Source organism: Juglans microcarpa x Juglans regia, unplaced genomic scaffold (assembly GCF_004785595.1).
Source record: "Juglans microcarpa x Juglans regia isolate MS1-56 unplaced genomic scaffold, Jm3101_v1.0 JmScfU0047, whole genome shotgun sequence".
NCBI classification, from domain to species: Eukaryota; Viridiplantae; Streptophyta; class Magnoliopsida; order Fagales; family Juglandaceae; genus Juglans; species Juglans microcarpa x Juglans regia.
This window is the reverse complement of record NW_024475791.1, coordinates 2536-23311: the sequence shown is the minus strand read 5'-3', so window position 1 is coordinate 23311 and position 20776 is coordinate 2536. Positions and strand designations below refer to the sequence as shown.

Below are 20776 nucleotides of genomic sequence, written 5' to 3'. Positions count from 1 at the left end.
ATCAGGTATAAATAAGGGATGACCCTTCTACAGGGCCCTCTCTCTCTCTCTCTCACTTTCAATCTATCTGATAATCCTAACTCTCATTCTGCATTTCTATGCTTTCCTCCAGAGAATTACCCACTGACTTAGGCATCAGAGTGACCCCAGAAGTCACCAGAGCCTCCCTTTCTTCTTAATTACCAGCGACGTGGAGCTTGGGCTTTGCGGAACTGCTTGGGCTGCAAAACATGACATCAACAGGTAAGTTCCCTTGTTGCTCTTCTATTCCATTCTCCAACACTTTAGGTCCCCCCACTAGACCGTAAAGCTGAGGTTTGGACCCCTACTTGCTTGCAGTATCCGCTCTCTCTATAGAAAATGTTTCTATATGTTCAACTAATTCGCATAGCTGAACATAGTTTAGTAAAAAGGTGGGGATTTCTACTCATCCTTATTGGAAACTGGAAGACTCTTGTATGTACAGTAGCCCTCTCTTCTGCTATTGGTGGACTGTTGCATAAAAAGGCCGACATAACCTTTTTCCTATCATTTGTGGGAACTTTGCTTCCTTCTGATCCTCAATATAAATCTCACAACCCACCTAGTGAATAAGAGCAACTTCATCACTTTCATGTACCCATAGGACGATAGCCCTTTCAGAGGTTCCTTACGGACTGATTCACTTTGCATAGATTGACTGAATGCAATTTAGATCTAGCCTTCTCTTTCCTACCTTAGGATCGAATCCCTTCTTGACAGACTTCTCGGACCAAGTATGTACTATCACTTCGTTCGTGAACGTGTTTCTCAGGGAGCTCTTCACCTTTGTATCCACATACAGAAAACTAAAAATTAAAGTCTAAAGAAAGAAGAGGGATCATGCCACCAAGACGAGAAGGCAGTGCGACTCAACTGTGTATTGATCGAAAGGCAGGGCGGCATAGCCCCCAACCAAGGGAGTGGTTACGAAAGTCGTTCATACCAAACCAATAGCAGTTGTAAGATGTACTTTAAGAGAGATTGGATTGCCTGAGACGTCTTACTTTTAGTTGATGGATCGCCTTTTTCTCATTTAACTCGTTGGACTATGAATGGAATATTCAGATGTTAGCTTTCAAGCTACACTTCAAGCAGTTGAAATAACAAAAGATGTGCTCCAAGTCCATGGGCTATCGAACAAAATCCAACCACACCAGAATGGTTCAAAGCATGAAAGCACACCTCCCTCATTTCGTAATTCATGGGCAGGGGAGGTAAACTATCTTTACTAACCTCGGGTTCCGTTAGAGTTCAATAGAGGTGGAACTCTTTAGTGGTCTGGCTTAAAAGAAGTCCCAATTGCAAGTAATTTCCTTTGAGGATCTTATAAAAGCTGCCTGCTTTTCTGACCTTATTGGTAATCAGAGGTGGGTTCTTCCTATCAGAAAAGATCAATTGAAATCTTCTAATGGTTTCGGCTAAACCAACATATTTCCGCGAAACCTATAAATAGTTCTACTACGAAAAAGGGTTGTGATAAGAAACACTCAATTTTTCGTGCTTTTGCTATGGTTAAGCGATCATCTTCTAATAACTCGTCCAATCCAAGAATAGCTATAATGTCCTAAAGTTCTTTATATCGCTATAAAGTTTGTTTAATTCTTTGCATAGTTTCATAATGTTCTTCACCAATGATCCGAGGTTGGAGCATTGTTGACGTTGAATCTAAAGGATCTACTACTGGATACCTTTGACAACTAATCCTCTTGATAGTACAGTAGTAGCATTTAAATGTGCAAATGTTGTGACAGGAGTAGGATCGATCAAATCATCTGCAGGTACATAAACTGCTTGAATAGAGGTAATGGATCCCGCTTTGGTAGAAGCAATTCCTTCTTATAAAGAACCCATTTCGGTACTAAGAGTGCAGAAGGCATTTGACCCAATAAGGCAGATACTTCGGATCGAAGTATGTCTTGTTCATTAACATCTTGGAAATATTCTGTCATAGTTAGGGTAGTTAAACCAACTCTCATACAAGCTCTAGGCGGTTCATTCATCTGACCATATACTAGAGCCACTTTTGATTCTGCAATATTATTTTCATTAATTACTCCAAATTCTTTCATTTCTATGTCAAGTTCATTTCCTTCCCGAGTACATTCACGTACTCCGCCAAAAACGAATACCCCTATGAGATTTGGCAATGTTGTTGATCAATTCCATAATGAGTATTGTTTTACCCACTCCAGCTCCTCCAAATAGTCATATTTTCCTCCACGGCGATAAGGAGCTAAAAGATCTACTACTTTAATTCTTGTTTCAAAAATAGATAATTTTGTATCTAATTGTATAAAGGCAGGCACAGATCTATGAATAGGAGATGTTGTACGAGTATCTACAAGACCTATATTGTCAAGAGGCTCTCCAAGCATGTTAAAAATTCATCCTAGAGTCGCTCCATCGACTAGAACGCTTAAAGATGCCTTCCTCTCGTTAGAACATATGTATCACTCATAGTCATAGCTACAGCTCTAATTGTTGTACTTCACAAATCACATTAATTTTTTTATCAGTAGTATCTCAACCCTTAACTACTAGAGCATTGTAAATATTGGGAATTTTGCCAGACCAATGATTTGAGCTATATGTCTTAATTTTTTTTTCAAGCCCCGAAACCCCAAGACCAGAAGTAGTAGGATTTATTCTCATAATATTTCTAAATTGTTTCGTGAAAATTATTGAAATCCAAAATAAAGTTTGATAGTAAAGCAAGTTGATCGGTTAATTCAATAAGAAATGAAATGGGGTTTAGCATTGCACTCGATTTCGTTAGTACCGTCCAATCGAATCTAATTCAGTTGTTTACTTATTCAATTTGAATGACTGAATTTTCAAGTTCAACCATTCAAAATCTCAAGCGGATGAATAAACGTCTTGAAAAAGTCTTTCATTTGACTATCATTATAGAAGAATATCATCCATATTATCTATTGAACTAGAATCGGAACTCTATGTACGATTTATTTTTTCTATCTTATTAGCCTTTATTTCTTATTTCATATTTTAGCCTATCGAGGGATTTATGCCTAGCCTATTTTAGGTATAGCCTTTATTTTGATGCTTTTCATGGACGAAGGCTGCATATTTTCACATGTAGGATTTACATATACAACATATATCATTGTCAAGAGTGAATTTCTTATTCTTAGATATTCGAATTCAATTAATAAAAAAAAAAGGTTAGAAACGTGAAAAACAAGATTGGGTTGTGCCATACATATGAAAGAGTATACAATAATGATGTATTTTGTGAATAAAATATCATAGTATAATAACAAACCATTCTAATTAGTTGATAATTTTGTAAAACGATTCTTGTGAAAGGTTTCATTAACTCCAAATTCATGTCAAATAGACTTTGTTATTGCAAGAATTCTGAATTAATGAGTTGTAGGAAGGGACTTATGTCACTACAAACAGAGACTAAAGCAAGTGTTGGATTCACGGCGGTTCCGCATGGCCGGTTGTACGTAGCAAAATTTTTCATTAAAATAGCACCCGCCTTGTACGGATATTAACTTCAACGGCCACACTGGATTTGTCAATATTATCGAGGGGTAATTGTAATTTGCAATCATCCTCGGCTGTGAAGACAAGGGAACTGAAAACTCTGAAAAGTCCACACAGCCTCTCATTGATCATTGCCTCCAACTTTTTAAGGGTAATTAGATGATTCCTTTATTCTTTAGTGTTGCTCAATTATATGCTAGTTTGCCACATAGGTAATGATCGTCACACAAGGTTGTTGATGGGCACGTGCTAAGAATAATGAGACATATGATAAAGCCACATTTAAGAGAAGTGCTACAGTCATAAAGAGATCTTATAAAATTCAACACATAAACTAACATTATTTCATATGATACGTTAGATCTATTTTACAATAAAAGTAGATTTATAATCTAACGTACGACATCAAGCCATACCAATTTGTGGATTTATTTTTGTCAGATCTTTTTGTGATTAAAACATTTCTATATTACACGTACTAACCCTCACAAATTGATTTATTGTGGCTTTAGTAGGGGTTGTTGACAGGTCTATAACTGCATTTGAGGGACATTTAGAAGTGGGTTCCAGCTAACTTGGTGTAACCACCATACCAATTCATGGAAGTCATTATGGAGGAAGGTTTCTGTTATAAGGCCGGTTCTCTTATTTTGTTCCTGATTTTGAAGACAAATTAGAGTAGTTGCAGATGGAAACCATGGAAATGGGGAGCGTCATTAATGCTAGTTGAAGTTGAGCTCTACAATGAGGCCAGTTTTGTAATTTGATGGGCGAAGTGACTACCTTTATTAATGGAGTACTGCACTTTTTTTTTTTTTAATCAAAACAATTTGTATTAATCTTTAATCAACATTGTTCATACATTCCTTATCCTTTTCTATACTTTCAGAAATACAACTTGTTATATCTTCCATCCAAACTTTCTCAGTCTCTAAACTAATAGCCATTTTGGCTAAAATGTGAGCCACTTCATTCAAGTTCCTATTGACAAATTGCACCTTCCAGTTTCTGTGTTGTTGTAGCATCTGTTTTGCATCTTGAACTATACTCCTATAAGCTAGGAAGTCTTCACTCTCCTCATTTACAGCCTTCACAATAGTATGTGCATCACCTTCAAAAATCACCCTATTGAAGCCAAGATCTCTGCCCAATTCCATAGCTTTCCAGAGGGCCATACATTCTGTTGTAGCTGGTTGTTGCACATACTTCTTTTGATCACAATAGGCTGCTAGCACTTCTCCCCTTTCATCCCATATAATTACTCCTATCCCCATCATTCTTAGATTCAAGTTGATAGCTGCATCCCAATTGGCCTTTACAAAGCCCTCACTTGGAACCTTCCACCTTCTTTGCTTATCTACAAGATTACCTGATGCCTTTTTTAAATTAATATTCTGAACTACCTGCTGTGACGCCCGGACTCCCACGTACAAAAACAAGATAATCGTGACGTCGGGATGATGACAACACGGGTCACGCATCCCAATGAAATGTGCTCAAGTGTGTGCAACATGCAAAAGTGCACAATAAAAATCACAGCGGATAATATAAATAAGTCATCTAAGTACCAGAAATTTAAATACAAATATTCAAAACAAATTACCTTTAAAGAGTTATACAGTCATCCCAAATATATTACAAAGACAACACATAAATTGATAAAAAATGAAACCCGATAAACAGGAGCAATCCCAGATCACTCCACCAACGGAGCCAAACTAAGGCTCGTCATCCTCATCTGCATCAAAATCTGCGATACCAAAAAATGGTACAACAGGTAAGTATAAACTAAACAACTCTCGGGATAAAAACATATTACTGCAACCAACATGCATTCATACGACAAAATCCACTTAACCATAAAATACCATTTTTCCCCAAAAATGATTATTTCCAACACACGCCAAAATCTCATTTTGGCCCAAAAACATAGTCTGTCATTTTTCTAGAAAATGATTCACACAAAACAAACCATTTATCGGACACTGTAGGCAGGAATCGCAGGCGGGACTCTACCACCGTCCGTACTTACCACCATCCCTACCGCGTGCACCGTAGGTGGGAATCACAGGCGGGACTCTACCACCATCCCTACAGTTACTTTCCACACAATAAATACTTATCACAAAAAATGAATATTTATCACACACCATGAATATTTATCAGAGCACTGTAGGCGGGAATCACAGGCGGGACTATACCACCATCCCTACCGCGTGCACCGTAGGTGGGAATCACAGGCTGGACACAACCACCATCCCTGCTTACCACCATCCCTATCGCGTGCACCGTAGGCGGAAATCACAGGCGGGACTCTACCACCATCCCTGCTTACCACTGTCCCTACAGTCTCTTTTCCTTTTTCTCAAACCAGTCAATCTAGTCGTTTCAAACACACTCAAATCATTTAACATGAAAATCTAATTTTCAGATAAACACATGAACATGTATACAATCATGTGAAAACCCAGTTTCCTTTACAAACATGATCATGCGTGCAATATGCCATGTACATGAACAATACCATACCAACAACCAACATTTCACAATACCAACCAAACACACAACTCCATCCACAATCCATCTGACCCCCGAACTCCTCGGACTCAGTCCGGCATGTCCAACCAGATTACAATAATATGTGTTAGTGCAAAAATACATTTAAATCACGAAAATTCTTTGGAAAAATACTTACAGTGCTATATAATAATTTTCGAAGGATCACGAAACTGCAAGAAGTGGCGGCTCAGCAACGTAACAGTGTAAAACTAAAACTCGAAATTGATAGGGTAGGGTCTAGAGAGGTTGGTGAAGCCAATGGTGGTGGTGGTTTGCCATGGGTGGCGACGCAAATGGTGGTTTTAATGCCAAAAAGTTTGAAAAGGAGATGGAGATAGATGAGCTTCACCAGTAGTAGATCGGAGCCAAGGATAGGTGCATTGGGTTGCTAAGAGGTCAAAGATGAAGTGGTGAAGAAATAGTGGCCGGTGGTGGCGCGACGGCGGCGCTGGAACTCAAGATGCGCCACGGCTTGGAGGGGCTCGTGGAGGCAAACGGCGACGCGATACTAGCTGAGAATGGAGGGAGGTGGTTGTCGGCCGGTGGGGAAGCGAAAGGCAGGGGCGGTGTCGCGCACCGCGGTGTGACGACGGTGGATTGGGTGAGGAAGAAGCAACGCACGGGGAGAGAGAGGGAGAGGGTGTCGCGCGCACGGGGAGCAGCAGGGAAAGAAAGAAAAAAAAGAAGGAAAGGAAAAGAAGAAAAGAAGAAAGGGGAAAGAGAAAAATGAAGGGAAAGAAATGAGGTCCAATCCTCACATCTTGGATCACAAAAATGATCCAACGGAAAAAATTTTAAAACCTCAAGTCAATTAAAATAATTTAAACGTAATGATACAATGCAAATAAAATAATTAAATCCAACAATCAATTAATTTAGAAGAAGAACAATTTAAATGCATAACAATAAATAAATATTAAGAAAACATAACAATTTAATTTTCACAATTTAAATATCATAAAATAACCCATTTAAAATATCTGATAATTATAAAATAAGAGAATAAATTTTTGAATTATTAAAAATAATCCTTTAGTGAAAATACACTAAAATATGGGGTGTTACATCATCCCCCCCTTAAAATAAAATTTCTTCCTCGAAATATGTGGAGTCAAACATCATGCAAAAGCAGGATACAAGACATAACCAGAACACACTTAAGAGAAATCACACGACCTCTAACACCCAACGGGTATGGGTACGGCTTGTATAACTTTTCCCAAAACCCAAGAATAAACTACACAAGACATCCATTACGAAAGATCAGGTAGACCCTTACCTGCCATAACTCCAGCATCCTGAGTATCTGGAACTTCATTGCCAGCACTACCAGGGGTCATTGCGTACATCCGAGCCTGACCTAATTGCCTCTGACCAGTTCTACCACCTCAATGACCACCCTGATTCACTTGGGTCCGATTAGGACACTCACTTGAAAAGTGTCTCGTCAGACCGCACTCAAAGCACTGGCTCCAACCCTGAAGGGCACTCGCCCTTGTGGACTCTATTACATCTGCCACAAACTGGAGCTCGACCCCCAATACGTACACTGGAGGCTGCCTGCGATCGAGACCCGATCCTCTGCACGAACTTCTACGGCGAACCGGAGCTGCTCCCTTCACCATCAACGTTCAGTCGCTTCTTACCCGGAGGGGAGCCTGCCACAGCACCTCCCTCCCACTCAGAAATACAGGCCACCTCAACCAACCTCTGGAAGTTCGGGATTTGCAGGCATGCGACATGTCTGCGGATCTAAGAGCGCAACCCTTTCTGAAAACGTTCGGCCCGCAACTCTTCGGCGGCTATCAGATAAGACGCAAATCGCCCAAGCTCCATAAATTTTTTGGCGTATTGCTCGACAGTCACATCCCCTTGGATCAAGTTATTGAATTCTTGAGCCATTTGCCGTCTCACAAAAATAGGGAAGAATCGATCATCAAACTCTTTCTTGAAGCGCTGCCAAGACACAGTCGCCAAAGATCCCAACTCTATCTCTAGGAGTTACCGCTTAGTCTTCCACCAATTAGCTACTTCACCTTGCAACAGGTAACTCCCATACAACACCTTTTGGGCCTCTGTATAACCACAGACTTCGAATGTCCTCTCCTGGTCTTCAATCCACTCCTGTGGCAAACACGACCCCCATGTAAGGAGACACGGGAATCGAGACGCCGGGATGATGACAACAGGGTCACACATCCCAACGTTAGTGCCATGTGTGTGTACATGCAATATTGTACAAAAACAACGCAGCGGATAATTAATACAACTAAGTACCACAATTGTTAATACAATTTAAACAATCAGTAAAAATTTTAAAAATTATACAGTTATCCAAAATAAATATTTTACAAGTTCCAAACCAGAATGCGAGTGATCCAATCACTCCTCGGGCGGAGCCGACTCCTTAGGCTCATCCTCCTCTGCATCAAAATTTACGATACCATAAAATGGTACCACAGGTAAGTATAAACCAAACAACTCTCGGGATAAAAACATATTAATGCAATCAACATGCATTCATACGACAAAATCCACTTAGCCATAAAATACCATTTTTCTCCAAAAATGATTATTTCAAACACATGCCAAAATACCATTTTGGCCCAAAAACATAGTCTGTCATTTTCCCAGAAAATGATTCACACAAAAAAAACCATTTATCGGACACTATAGGCCGGAATCGCAGGCGGGACTCTACCTCCGTCCCTGCTTACCACCATCCCTACTGCGTGCACCGTAGGCGGGAATCACAGGCGGGACTCTACCACCATCCCTGCTTACCACCATTCTTACAGTTCCTTTCCACACAAAAAATACTTATCACACAAAATGAATACTTATCACACAAAATGAATACTTATTAGAGCACTGTAGGCGGGAATCACAGGCGAGACTCTACCACCATTCCTGCTTACCACCATCCCTACAGTCTCTTTTCCTTTTTCTTAAACCAGTCAATCTAGTCATTTCAAACACACTCAAATCATTTCACATGAAAATCTAATTTTCAGATAAACACATGAACATGTATGCAATCATGTGAAAACCCAGTTTCCATTTACAAACATGAACATGCGCGCAAATATGCCATATACATGAAACAACACCACAACAACCAACAATTCACAATACCAACCAAACACATAACTCCGTTCATAATCCATCCGACCCCCGAACTCCTCGGGCTCAGTCCGGCATGTCCAACCAGATCACAATAATATGTGTTAGTACAAAAATACATTTAAATCACGAAAGTTCTTTGAAAAAATACTTACAGTGCTATATAATAATTTTTGAAGGATCACGAAGCTACAAGAAGTGGCGGCTCAGCAACGTAACAGTGTAAAATACACTGTGGCCGTGGGTCTCAAAAACTCACTTTTCAACGGAGACAAACTAAGGCCCGAAATTGATAGGGTAGGGCCTAGAGAGGTTGGTGAAGCCAATGGTGGTGGTGGTTTGCCGTGGGTGGCGGCGTAAATGGTGGTTTTAAGGCCAAAAAGTCCAAAAAGGAGATGGAGATAGATGAGCTTTACCGGTGGTAGATCGGAGCCAAAGATAGATGCATTGGGTTGCTAAGAGGTCAATGGTGAAGTGGTGTAGAAATGGTAGCCGGTGGTGGCGCGATGGTGGAGTTGAAGGTCAAGATGCGCCGCGGCTTGGAGGGGCTTGTGGGGGCAAACGACGGCGCGATAGGAGCTAAGAATGGAGGGAGGTTGTCGCCGGCCGGGGGGAAGCAAACGGCAGGGGCGGTGTCGCGCACGGCAGCGCGACGGCGGTGGGTTGGGTGAGGAAGAAGCAACGCACGGGGAGAGAGAGGGAGAGGGTGTCGTGCGGACGTGGAGCAGCAGGGAAAGAAAGAAAAAAAAAAAGAAAGGAAAATAAGAAAGAGGAAAGAGAAAAATGGAGGGGAAGAAATAAGGTCCAATCCTCACATCTTGGGTCACAAAAATGATCCAACGGAAAAAATTTTAAAACCGCAAGTCAATTAAAATAATTTAAACGTAATGATACAATGCAAATAAAATAATTAAATCCAACAATCAATTAATTTAAAAGAAGAACAATTTAAATGCATAACAATAAATAAATATTAAGAAAACATAACAATTTAATTTTCACAATTTCAAGATCATAAAATAACCCATTTAAAATATCTGATAATTATAAAATAAGAGAATAAATTTTTGAATTATTAAAAATAATCCTTCAGTGAAAATACACTAAAATACGGGGTGTTACATCCTCCCCCTTAAAATAAAATTTCGTCCTCAAAATTTGTAGAGTCAAACATCACGCTAAAGCAGGATACAAGACATAACCAGAACACGTTTAAGAGAAATCACACGGCCTCCAACACCCAACGGGTATGGGTACGGCTTGCATAACTTTTCCCAAAACCCAAGAATAAACTACACAAGACATCCATTACGAAAGATCAGGTTAGACCCTTACCTGCTATAACTCCAGCGTCCTGAGTAGCTGGAACTTCATTACCAGCACTACCAGGGGTCAATGCGTACATCCGAGCCTAACCTAATTGCCTCTGACCAGTTCTACCACCTCGATGACCACGCTGATTCACTTGGGTCCGATTAGGACACTCAAGAGAAAAGTGTCCCGTCAGACTACACTCAAAGCACTGGTTCCAACCCTGATGGCACTCGCCCTCGTGGGCTCTATTACATCAGCCACAAACTGGAGCTCGACCCGACCCCCAATACGTACATCGGAGGCTGCCTGCGATCGAGACCCGATCCTCTGCACGAACTTCTGCGGCGACCCGGAGCTGCTCCCTTCACCATCAACGTTCAGTCGCTTCTTACCCAGAGGGGAGCCTACCACAGCACCTCGCTCTCGCTCAGCAATACAGGCCACCTCAACCAACCTCTGGAAGTTTTGGATTTGCAGGCATGCGACTTGTCTGCGGATTTGAGAGCGCAACCCTTCCTGAAAACGTTCGGCCCGCAACTCTTCGGTGGCTATCATATGAGACGCAAATCGCCCAAGCTCTATAAATTTTCTGGCATATTGCTCGACAATCATATCCCCTTGGACCAAGTTATTGAATTCCCGAGCCTTTTGCCGTCTCACAAAAACAGGAAAAAAGCGATCGTCAAACTCTTTCTTGAAGCGCTGCCAAGACACAGCCGCCAAAGATCCCAGCTCCATCTCTAGGAGTTCCCGCTTAGTCTTCCACCAATTAGCTGCTTCACCTTGCAACAGGTAACTCTCATACAACACCTTCTGGGCCTTTGTACAACCACAGACTTCAAATGTCCTCTCCAGGTCTTCAATCCACCTCCCAGCTCGAAGTGGATCTTTTTCGCCCGTGAAGGCAGGAGTCCTATGTGCCAAGAAACGCTCATAGGTGCACCCGACTTGCACCACCCTATTCTGCTCTCCTTGTTGTGGACGAAAATTCTGCTGAAGAAACTCCGTCATCCTATTCATTGCCCTCGCCACGGCATAATTTCTATCACCCCTTGGTAATTCATCCTCGAGCTCATTAGCTTGCCTTCTTGGTCGTACCATCTTCCTACCATAGCGTACCCTTTAACCCCACTATCAGCTTAAAACAAACTAAAATATAATTATAGTAAAATAAATTAAAATACAACAATATCACATAAAATAAAACCAACAAAATAAAATATCATAAGACAAAAGGAATAAAACAAATGAAATACTACACAAGAAAATAATTGAAATAAGTAAAATTGCCTGCCATAAAAAAAATTAACTAAGTAAACTAAAATAACATAAAATAAAATAAATAAACAAACAAATAACGTACAATAAAATAAATAAAACAATTAAAATAATATACTCCCAACTAATTTCAAATCACAATTTTAAAATTTTCTGGTACTGCACCTATGGGATATGTGGTTTTACCCAGAGTCGAACTGCTCTGATACCACCTGTGACGCCCACGACCCCCATGTAAGGAGACACGGGAATCGAGACGCTGGGATGATGACAACAGGGTCACACATCCCAACGTTAGTGCCAAGTGTGTGTACATACAACAGTATACAAAAACAACGCAGCGGATAATTAATACAACTAAGTACCAAAATTGTTAATACAATTTAAACAATAAGTAAAAAGTTTAAAAATTATACAGTCATCCAAAATAAATATTTTACAAGTCCAAAACCAGAATGCGAGTGATCCAATCACTCCTCGGGCGGAGCCGACTCCTCAGGCTCACCCTTATCCTCCTCTGCATGAAAAATTTGCTATACCATAAAATGGTACCACAGGTATGTATAAACCAAACAACTCTCGGGATAAAAACATATTAATGCAATCAACATGCATTCATACGACAAAATCCACTTAGCCATAAAATACCATTTTTCTCCAAAAATGATTATTTCCAACACACGCCAAAATCCCATTTTGGCCCAAAAACATAGTCTGTCATTTTCCCAGAAAATGATTCACACAAAACAAACCATTTATCAGACACTGTAGGCGGAATCGCAGGCAGGACTCTACCACCGTCCCTGCTTACCACCATCCCTACCGCGTGTACCGTAGGCGGGAATCACAGGCGGGACTCTACCACCATCCCTGCTTACCACCATCCCTACAGTTCCTTTCCACACAATAAATACTTATCACACAAAATGAATACTTATCACACATCATGAATATTTATCAGAGCACTGTAGGCGGGAATCACAGGCTGGACTATACCACCATCCCTGCTTACCACCATCCCTACCGCATGCACCGTAGGCGGGAATCACAGGTGGGACACAACCACCATCCCTGCTTATCACCATCCCTACCGCGTGCACCGTAGGCGGGAATCACAGGCGGGACTCTACCACCATCCCTACTTACCACTATCCCTACAGTCTCTTTTCCTTTTTCTCAAACCAGTCAATTTAGTCGTTTCAAACACACTCAAATCATTTCACATGAAAATTCAATTTTTAGATAAACACATGAACATGTATGCAATCATGTGAAAACCTAGTTTCCATTTACAAACCTGAACATGCGTGCAAATATGCCATATACATGAAACAACACCACAACAACCAACAATTCACAATACCAACCAAACACACAACTCCGTCCATAATCCATCCGACCCCCGAACTCCTCGGACTCAGTCCGGCATGTCCAACCAGATCACAATAATATGTGTTAGTGCAAAAATAGATTTAAATCACAATAGTTCTTCGGAAAAATACTTACAGTGCTATATAATAATTTTTGAAGGATCACGAAATTGCAAGAAGTGGCGTCTTAGCAACGTAACAGTGTAAAATACACTGTGGCTGTGGTCTCAAAAACTCACTTTTCAACGGAGACAAACTAAGACCCGAAATTGATAGGGTAGGGCCTAGAGAGGTCGGTGAAGCCAATGGTGGTGGTGGTTTGCCGTGGGTGGCGGCGCAAATGGTGGTTTTAAGGTCAAAAAGTCCAAAAAGGAGATGGAGATAGATGAGGTTCACCGGTGGTAGATCGGAGCCAATGATAGGTGCATTGGGTTGCTAAGAGGTCAATGATGAAGTGGTGAAGAAATGGTGGCCGGTGGTGGCGCGACTGCGGCGCTGGAGCTCAAGATGCGCCGCGGCTTGGAGGGGCTCGTGGGGCAAACGGCGGCGCGATAGGAGCTGAGAATGGAGGGAGGTGGTCGCCGGCTGGTGGGGAAGCGAACGGCAGGGCGGTGTCGCGCACGGCGGCACGACGGTGGTAGGTTGGGTGAGGAAGAAGCAACGCACGGGGAGAGAGAGGGAGAGGGTGTCGCACGCACGGGGTGCAGCAGGGAAAGAAAGAAAAAAAAAAAGAAAGAATGGAAAAGAAGAAAAGAAGAAAAAGGAAAGAGAAAAATGGAGGGAAAGAAATAAGGTTCAATCCTCACATCTTGGGTCACAAAAATGATCTAACGGAAAAAATTTTAAAACTGCAAGTCAATTAAAATGATTTAAACGTAATGATACAATGCAAATAAAATAATTAAATCCAACAATCAATTAATTTAAAAGAAGAACAATTTAAATGTATAACAATAAATAAATATTAAGAAAACATAACAATTTAATTTTCACAATTTAAAGATCATAAAATAACCCATTTAAAATATCCAATAATTATAAAATAAGAGAATAAATTTTTGAATTATTAAAAATAATCCTTCAGTGAAAATACACTAAAATACGAGGTGTTACACCTGAAAATCCCTCATTTCATCCCTTGCTATTCTGACCACCTGTCCGGGGCTTTTAAATACATTTTCAAAAACAAACTGATTTCTTCTGAGCCACAATCCCCTCATAATCATAGCCATCTCTCTATTTCCTTCTTAGTCAGCTTCTGCAACATTTTTCAATTAAAGTCAGCAAGTTGTCTTCTGCAATGCTCCATTTTTTGAATTTTGAATAAAGACTCTATCCACACATCATTGATAGCAGAACACTGCCAGAGTACATGCATGGTAGATTCCACCTCATGTTTACAAATGGGACATAAATCACTATCCACTAGCTTCTTAGTCATCAGATTACTCCTTGTAGGAAGAAAATTGTTTCCAATTTTCGATAAAAGACAATTTGTTTTCTCTGGTATATGGAACTCCCATATCCTAACCCACCTTTGATCATCAACATGCTCCTGTGAAGTTTCCCCTCTTAATCTCTTCCTTCTCTCCAATTCCAGATAATATGCACTTCTCACCGCAAATAGTCCCTGTTTAGATGGTCCCCACACCATTTTATCGCCAAAGTTCAGTTTACTCAGAGGCAAACTCAGAACTTGCTCCACTTCCTCCAGCCCAAATACTCCCTTATTAAAGTCTCTTTCCATTCCCTACTATCCTGCACAATTAATTCCTCTACCTTCGCATTCTCATTCAGTCTTGAAACAGGAGCCTGTACTCAGAAAGATGATGGAGTTGTGAGCCATTTATCCCCCAATATTTTATATTTTCCATCCCCCACCCTCCATCTCAACCCTTCTTTTAACAATTCTGATGCCTTCCACACACTCTTCCAAATCAGAGAGGGTCTACCACCCAACTTAGCATGTAAAAAGGAAGAATCTTTAAAATACTTCTGTTTAAAGATACGGGGCTAACTAAGATGTCAGATTATGCACTAACCTCCACCCCTGCTTTGCTAGCAATGCCAGATTAAAACACTCCACATTCCTGAATCCAAGCCCTCCTTTTTGCTTATGTTGCCCCAACCTGTCCCAGCTGCACCAGTGAACTCCTTTGTTTGTATTTTGATTGCCCCACCAAAACTTAGCAAGTATACTATTTAAATTCTTATAAAGTTTTTTGGGAGCAAAAAAACACTCATTGCATAGTTGGAACCGCTTGTAGCACTGCCTTTATTAGCACTTCCTTCCCTGCTGCTGACAGAAATGAATTTTTCCAGTTGGTGACCTTCCTCCATACTCTTTCCTTTATCCCTCTGAATGTGTAATACTTAGATCTTCCCACCAAAGGGGGCAACCCTAGATACTTTTCAAAGGATCCAACCATCACTACCCCACCAGCCTCCCTTATCTTATTCTTGTCAATCAAACTAGTATTTGAGCTATAGAAAATATTTGATTTTTCTTTATTCAAGACTGCCCAGAGGCAGCCTCATAAATCTGCAACATTGATTGAATCTTCTTCCATTCCTCCACTTTAGCCCTCCCAAAAAGCACACAGTCATCTGCAAAAAGCAAATAATTCACTCTACATCCTCCCCTTGCCACATTCACCCCCTTTGTGTCCCCTTGCATATCAGACCAATGAGAAGAGTAGTTAACCCTTCAGCACAAAGAATAAAAAGATAGGGAGATAATGGGTCTCCTTGTCTAATCCTCTTGAGGGAACAAAAATAGGGTCAGGCTGACCATTGACAAGAACTGAGTAGGTTACAGAGCTAACACACCTCAAATCAACAAAACCCATCGAGAACATAAACCCAACTGTCTCATGACAGACTCAAGATAAAACCATTCTATCCTGTCATACGCTTTTGACATGTCAAGTTTAGTCGCCATGCTACCTACTCTCCCTTTTCTTTTCTTGTTTTCATCGAGTGCAACAACTCATAAGCACCATAATATTATCCGTAATCAATCTCCCTAGGAATAAAACGCACTCTGGTTGGGAGAAATGATGATATCTAAAAATTTTTTCATTCTATTGGCCAGCACTTTAGACAAGATCTTGTAGGCCACGTACACAGGCTAATTGCCTATATTCACTGACCTTAGAAGACTTTCCACTTTAGGAATGAGAGCAATAAAAGTATGATTAATAGAGGAATCAAAAGGCGTACCATTCAACCAGAACACAATCTCAAACTTGATCACCAATAATATTCCAGTGCTTTTGGTAGAAACAAGACCAAATCCATCTGGTCCAGGGACTTTAAAGGAGCCATCTGATTGATAGCTTCTTCAATCTCCACTCTGTTAAAAGGCTTAGTAAGTCCTTCATTCATCTCCCTAGTTACACGAGGCTCCAAATTCAACAAACAAGATCAATTTCTGCCTGCCCTGGCTTGGAAGAGGTAAAAACCTTTCCAAAATGAGCATTAAAAGCTTCTTCCACCTCCTCTTTTTTCGACCAGCTTTTGCCTTGATCATCCCTAACCTCATTTATCTTATTTTTGACTCTTCTTTGATTGGCAACTATGGAAGAATTTAGTATTTTATCCCCTACCTGATACTAATTTTGTTTTGCCTTTGTCTCACATTAAGTCTTCCTTTTCTAACAAACTCCCCACCTCCCTCTGAATCATTTTTATTTCCTCCACATTATTACTATTTTCACTCTCCTGTAAGCTCTTCAACAACTTAGTTTTTTCTTCCAATTCTCTTCCCTTGCTCTTTTTTTTTTTTTTTTTTGCACCATCTGAGTAAAGCCTTCTTACTACCTTTGAGGTTGCTTTTAAGCTTAGACACCCCCTCCATCCTTTCATCACCCTTATTCCACTCCCTTTTTAGAACCTCAGAACACTCCTCCTCGAGTGCCCAACTGGCCTCATATCTAAAACTCTCATTCTTCTCTCCCTTTCAAAAGGCTGACTCATGCACGCAACAAAGGTTTATGATCAGAACATCTAGCTGCCATAACCTCCACCCAACCTTCCTGAAATAAATTCTTCCATCTTGAATTCACAACTGCCCTATCAAGCCTTTCTTTGGTAAAGTTTCATCCACATGCTTATTTCTCCACGTGTACTTATCACCTTTCCAACCCATATCAAAGAGCCCTCCATCTTCTAAAGGCTGCCATTTGACTCTCTTGTCTTTGCCTCCCTCCTACTTTCTCATATGTGACACAATTTCATTAAAGTCACCAATTACACACTATCCCACATTCCCATCAGGTTTGAGGGATGAGAAAAAATTCCATGAAACAGCTCTCTTACTAACATCTAGTTCCCCATAATAACCTGTTAACATCCATCTTTCCTTCCCACCCTCATATGTGACCCACATACTAATGCGCCTTTGGGAATAGTTGGCCACTTCAGCAATTATATTAAGATCCCAAAACATTATCAATCCCCCCTTTCTACCAACAGGTTCCACCACCAAAAACCTTCACACTTCAGCCTTTTTTTCATTCTTTCACATTTTCTATTATTCATCTTAGTTTCCATTAAGAAAACTATGTTGGGCTTCTTGTCCTTCACCATATGGTAAAGGTCTTGAACTGTCCAAGGGTTCCCAAACCCTTGGCAGTTCCAACTAAGTGTTTTCATTGAAGCAGGTGACCTCCCTTTTAATAATTCATCTTCACTCTCATGACACTGATCTTTCCTTTGTTTCCTCTTCTTCGTTTCCCCTTTTCCTTCCTCTATTATCCCTTTTCTTTTTTCCCTTGTGTGCTCGGCTCACTTATCTCCACCTTTCCCCCCACTTCCCTAGCTCTCTTCTTCCAAAGGCCCCTTCTCTTCCCACCTCATTCACTGCCATTGTGTTTAAGGACCTATTCACTTTATATTTCTCAACATTGTTCACCACAGCCAAAGTATCAGGGCCCTCGCCTAAACTATCTCCCTTTCCATTTTCCCCAGAATGATCTTGCTCATCAGATTTCTCAGATTCAACATCCCCTTGCCCTTTCTTTTCATTTTCATTTTCGTTTTCATTTGTTCCACCAGGCACTTCCCTCCCGTATCCCTTTTCAGCATCAATGATCTCCTCTCCCCTCTTCCTCACCTCAATAGGATCTTTCCCCCCTCCATTCCTCTCCCTTTCCCCATTATTTTGTTTTGAATACACCTCCCTCATCTTCCCTCTTCCACAGCTCTAAGCCACACACCAAATTGTTCCCCACCATCAATCTCTTTTTTCTCACACTTACCCTTTCCATGAACTATACATCCACAAGTAAAACAGAAGTGAGGGAGCTTTTCATACCTTAATGGGATCTAGAAATTCATCCCCATCATCGATATTGTTCTTCCCTTAGCAAAAGGCTTCAATAGGTCTAGCAGCACTAGAACTCTTAAGTAATTCCTCCACCCATTGCCTTCTATCTGTGTATCAACCTCAATAACTTCACCTATTGTGGCTCCAATCATTTTTCCCCTTTCTTCGTTCATACATGACAACGGTAATTCAGAAAGCTGAACCCACACCCTTTCCTTTGTAAAATCCAGCTTTTGTGGCGGTAAATATCCATAGTATGGCAATAAAACAAGCATGTGGTTGTCAAATAACCACGGTCTTCCTCCCTAAACCTTCATCTTGTCAGCTTGATTCGCAAATTGGATTACAAAGATATTCATGCCCACCTCCTTAAACCTCGCTCTCTGGCTTATCCTCCAAATTTTCGCCATCGTCTCCTCTACCTCCCCGCATTCAACTTCCTCTCCACCCAAACCTTCTCCACCAGGCTACATTCTTCTTTTAACTTCAGTTCCTCCGAGAGCTCCTCGCCCACTTCAATATTTATGGTTTCTTCCTCCGTGAGCTTCAAATTCTTCCATTTTTCCTCTATCTCCATCATCATTCCCCACCTCCAACCACCGCCGAATCTTCTACTTACCACCTCAAACCACCTTCACTACCCCCACTCTGCAACTGTAGTTCTTCTGCAGTCCTTCCTGACGTCCTTCCACTCCCTTAGCCCACCTCTCAATTCAATTAGAATCAGTGTGGACCCCACCCTTCACCTCATTCTTTGAGAGAAAAAAAGAGTGAAGACTTGTTTTTATTATCACATGTTGAAATTTTTTTGGGTTAATTTCTTTGGTGGAAAGGGTAAATTCTGTACCTTTAATATTTAATCTATGCATACAAAAGAAGATTGGGGTTGGTGCTTCCGAAAAAATAGCACTCTGAAATCCTTAGCCGTCAGACTTAGATTTACAGATTTTTTTTAGGCGCCATTGGAATAAACTTATCTGATTTTTTTGATGCAGATTGTGATAGTATCATCAATGGACACCATTTCTGCAAAATAGAAACCATTTGTCATATTAATACGATGAGCCATTCATGAAGCATCTTGATTTAAACATGACTTACTGCATTGACAACATTGGTTTTGAAGAAACCCTGGTGCTCTTTTTCAGCTGTTTGGAAAAAAAAAAAAAAATCATGGGTTGTATAATATTTTGTACGTTAGTATATAAAGAGGATTTTTTTAATTACAAGATATTTTAGTGTGTATCATGGAATGTATTTTTTCATGTGAATCTCATATTTATCTATTTTTTTAAAGAGAGTATTCGAGACACACGCTTTAAGACTGCAAATATTATTTTTCTTTCTTATAGAGGCTAATTTATTTTTTTAATGCGGTAATGATATATTAAATACGCTTTATAATTGAATTTGGATGAGAATGAATTGATATTTAGTACTTTTTGGTGCTTATCCCATATGTGGTGTTTCAAAGTGAATGCAGACTTCCAGCCTAATTCTTGCCCGTTGATAGATAAAAAGTCACCAAGAACCACTACCAGGAAGAAAAAAGATCCACTGTTGTGGGTGCAGCACCTACGTACCTTTGTTTGAATGTTACGTTAAGTTGAGATGAGTAGAGTTTTTTATAAATAGTTGTGAGTTAATATAGTGGAGCTGTGAGTTTTGTTGAGCCCACCTAAAATGAGTTTAAGAGTACGTTTGGTTGCCAAACTCATTTCAACTCATCATTACAACTTTTTCAAATTTCAACACAAAATTTAATAAACAATTCAAAATTCTCAAATCTTAAAATGATAATAATATTAAAAATCATTTCTAACAATATTTTATCATCTAACTCAACTTAACTCAACTCAAATCATTTAACATCTAAACACAATCTAAATATGTTTTTGATGTTAAAATGAGTTTAGATTTATTTATAGAAAATTGAAAAATATTATGGGTCCAGCATGTAAAAATGTATTGAGTTGAAAAAAAATTATGTGTCCTACGTGTAAAAAGATTTTGAGTTGAGATTAATTTAGTAATTTGAGAATTAAGTATTTAGATGTTAAATTCAGTTTAAAATTATACTGAACTGAACTGAACTTAGTTCAAATTCCAAGTTTCTGAAGCCAATGGCTCTTGGGCCGAATGGCATCACACCTGATCCTTTCGGGGCTATGAGGTCCATGGTTGGAGCCTTGAAGGTTCAATTCCCCGGCCCAACTACTGGGGCAATACTTGTTCAAAACGTTTACTCCAAAGAAGGGAAAAGAAATAC

General features: G+C 40.2%; 1 protein-coding gene and 1 pseudogene across 1 annotated transcript; both read right to left on the bottom strand.

Annotated features, from left to right (window-relative positions):
- Positions 1-1409: 1409 nt before the first annotated feature.
- On the bottom strand, positions 1410-3666 carry LOC121245523 (annotated as a pseudogene).
- A 710-nt stretch (positions 3667-4376) lies between these two features.
- LOC121245522 lies at positions 4377-7433 on the bottom strand. The gene is made up of 2 exons (XM_041143564.1): positions 7373-7433; positions 4377-4891 (listed from the first exon to the last, which is right to left on the bottom strand). The coding sequence occupies exons 1-2, from the start codon at positions 7431-7433 to the stop codon at positions 4377-4379; spliced, it is 576 nt and encodes a 191-aa protein (XP_040999498.1).
- Positions 7434-20776: the final 13343 nt, after the last annotated feature.

Excerpts from the sequence above, each read along its gene's own strand:
- LOC121245522 (XM_041143564.1), bottom strand. The coding sequence starts at position 7,433 with ATGACCCCTGGTAGTGCTGGCAATGAAGTTCCAGATACTCAGGATGCT. Across the intron at positions 4,892-7,372 it reads GGATGCTGGAGTTATGGCAG|ATAAGCAAAGAAGGTGGAAG; the intron begins GTAAGGGTCTAC and ends GTAATCTTGTAG.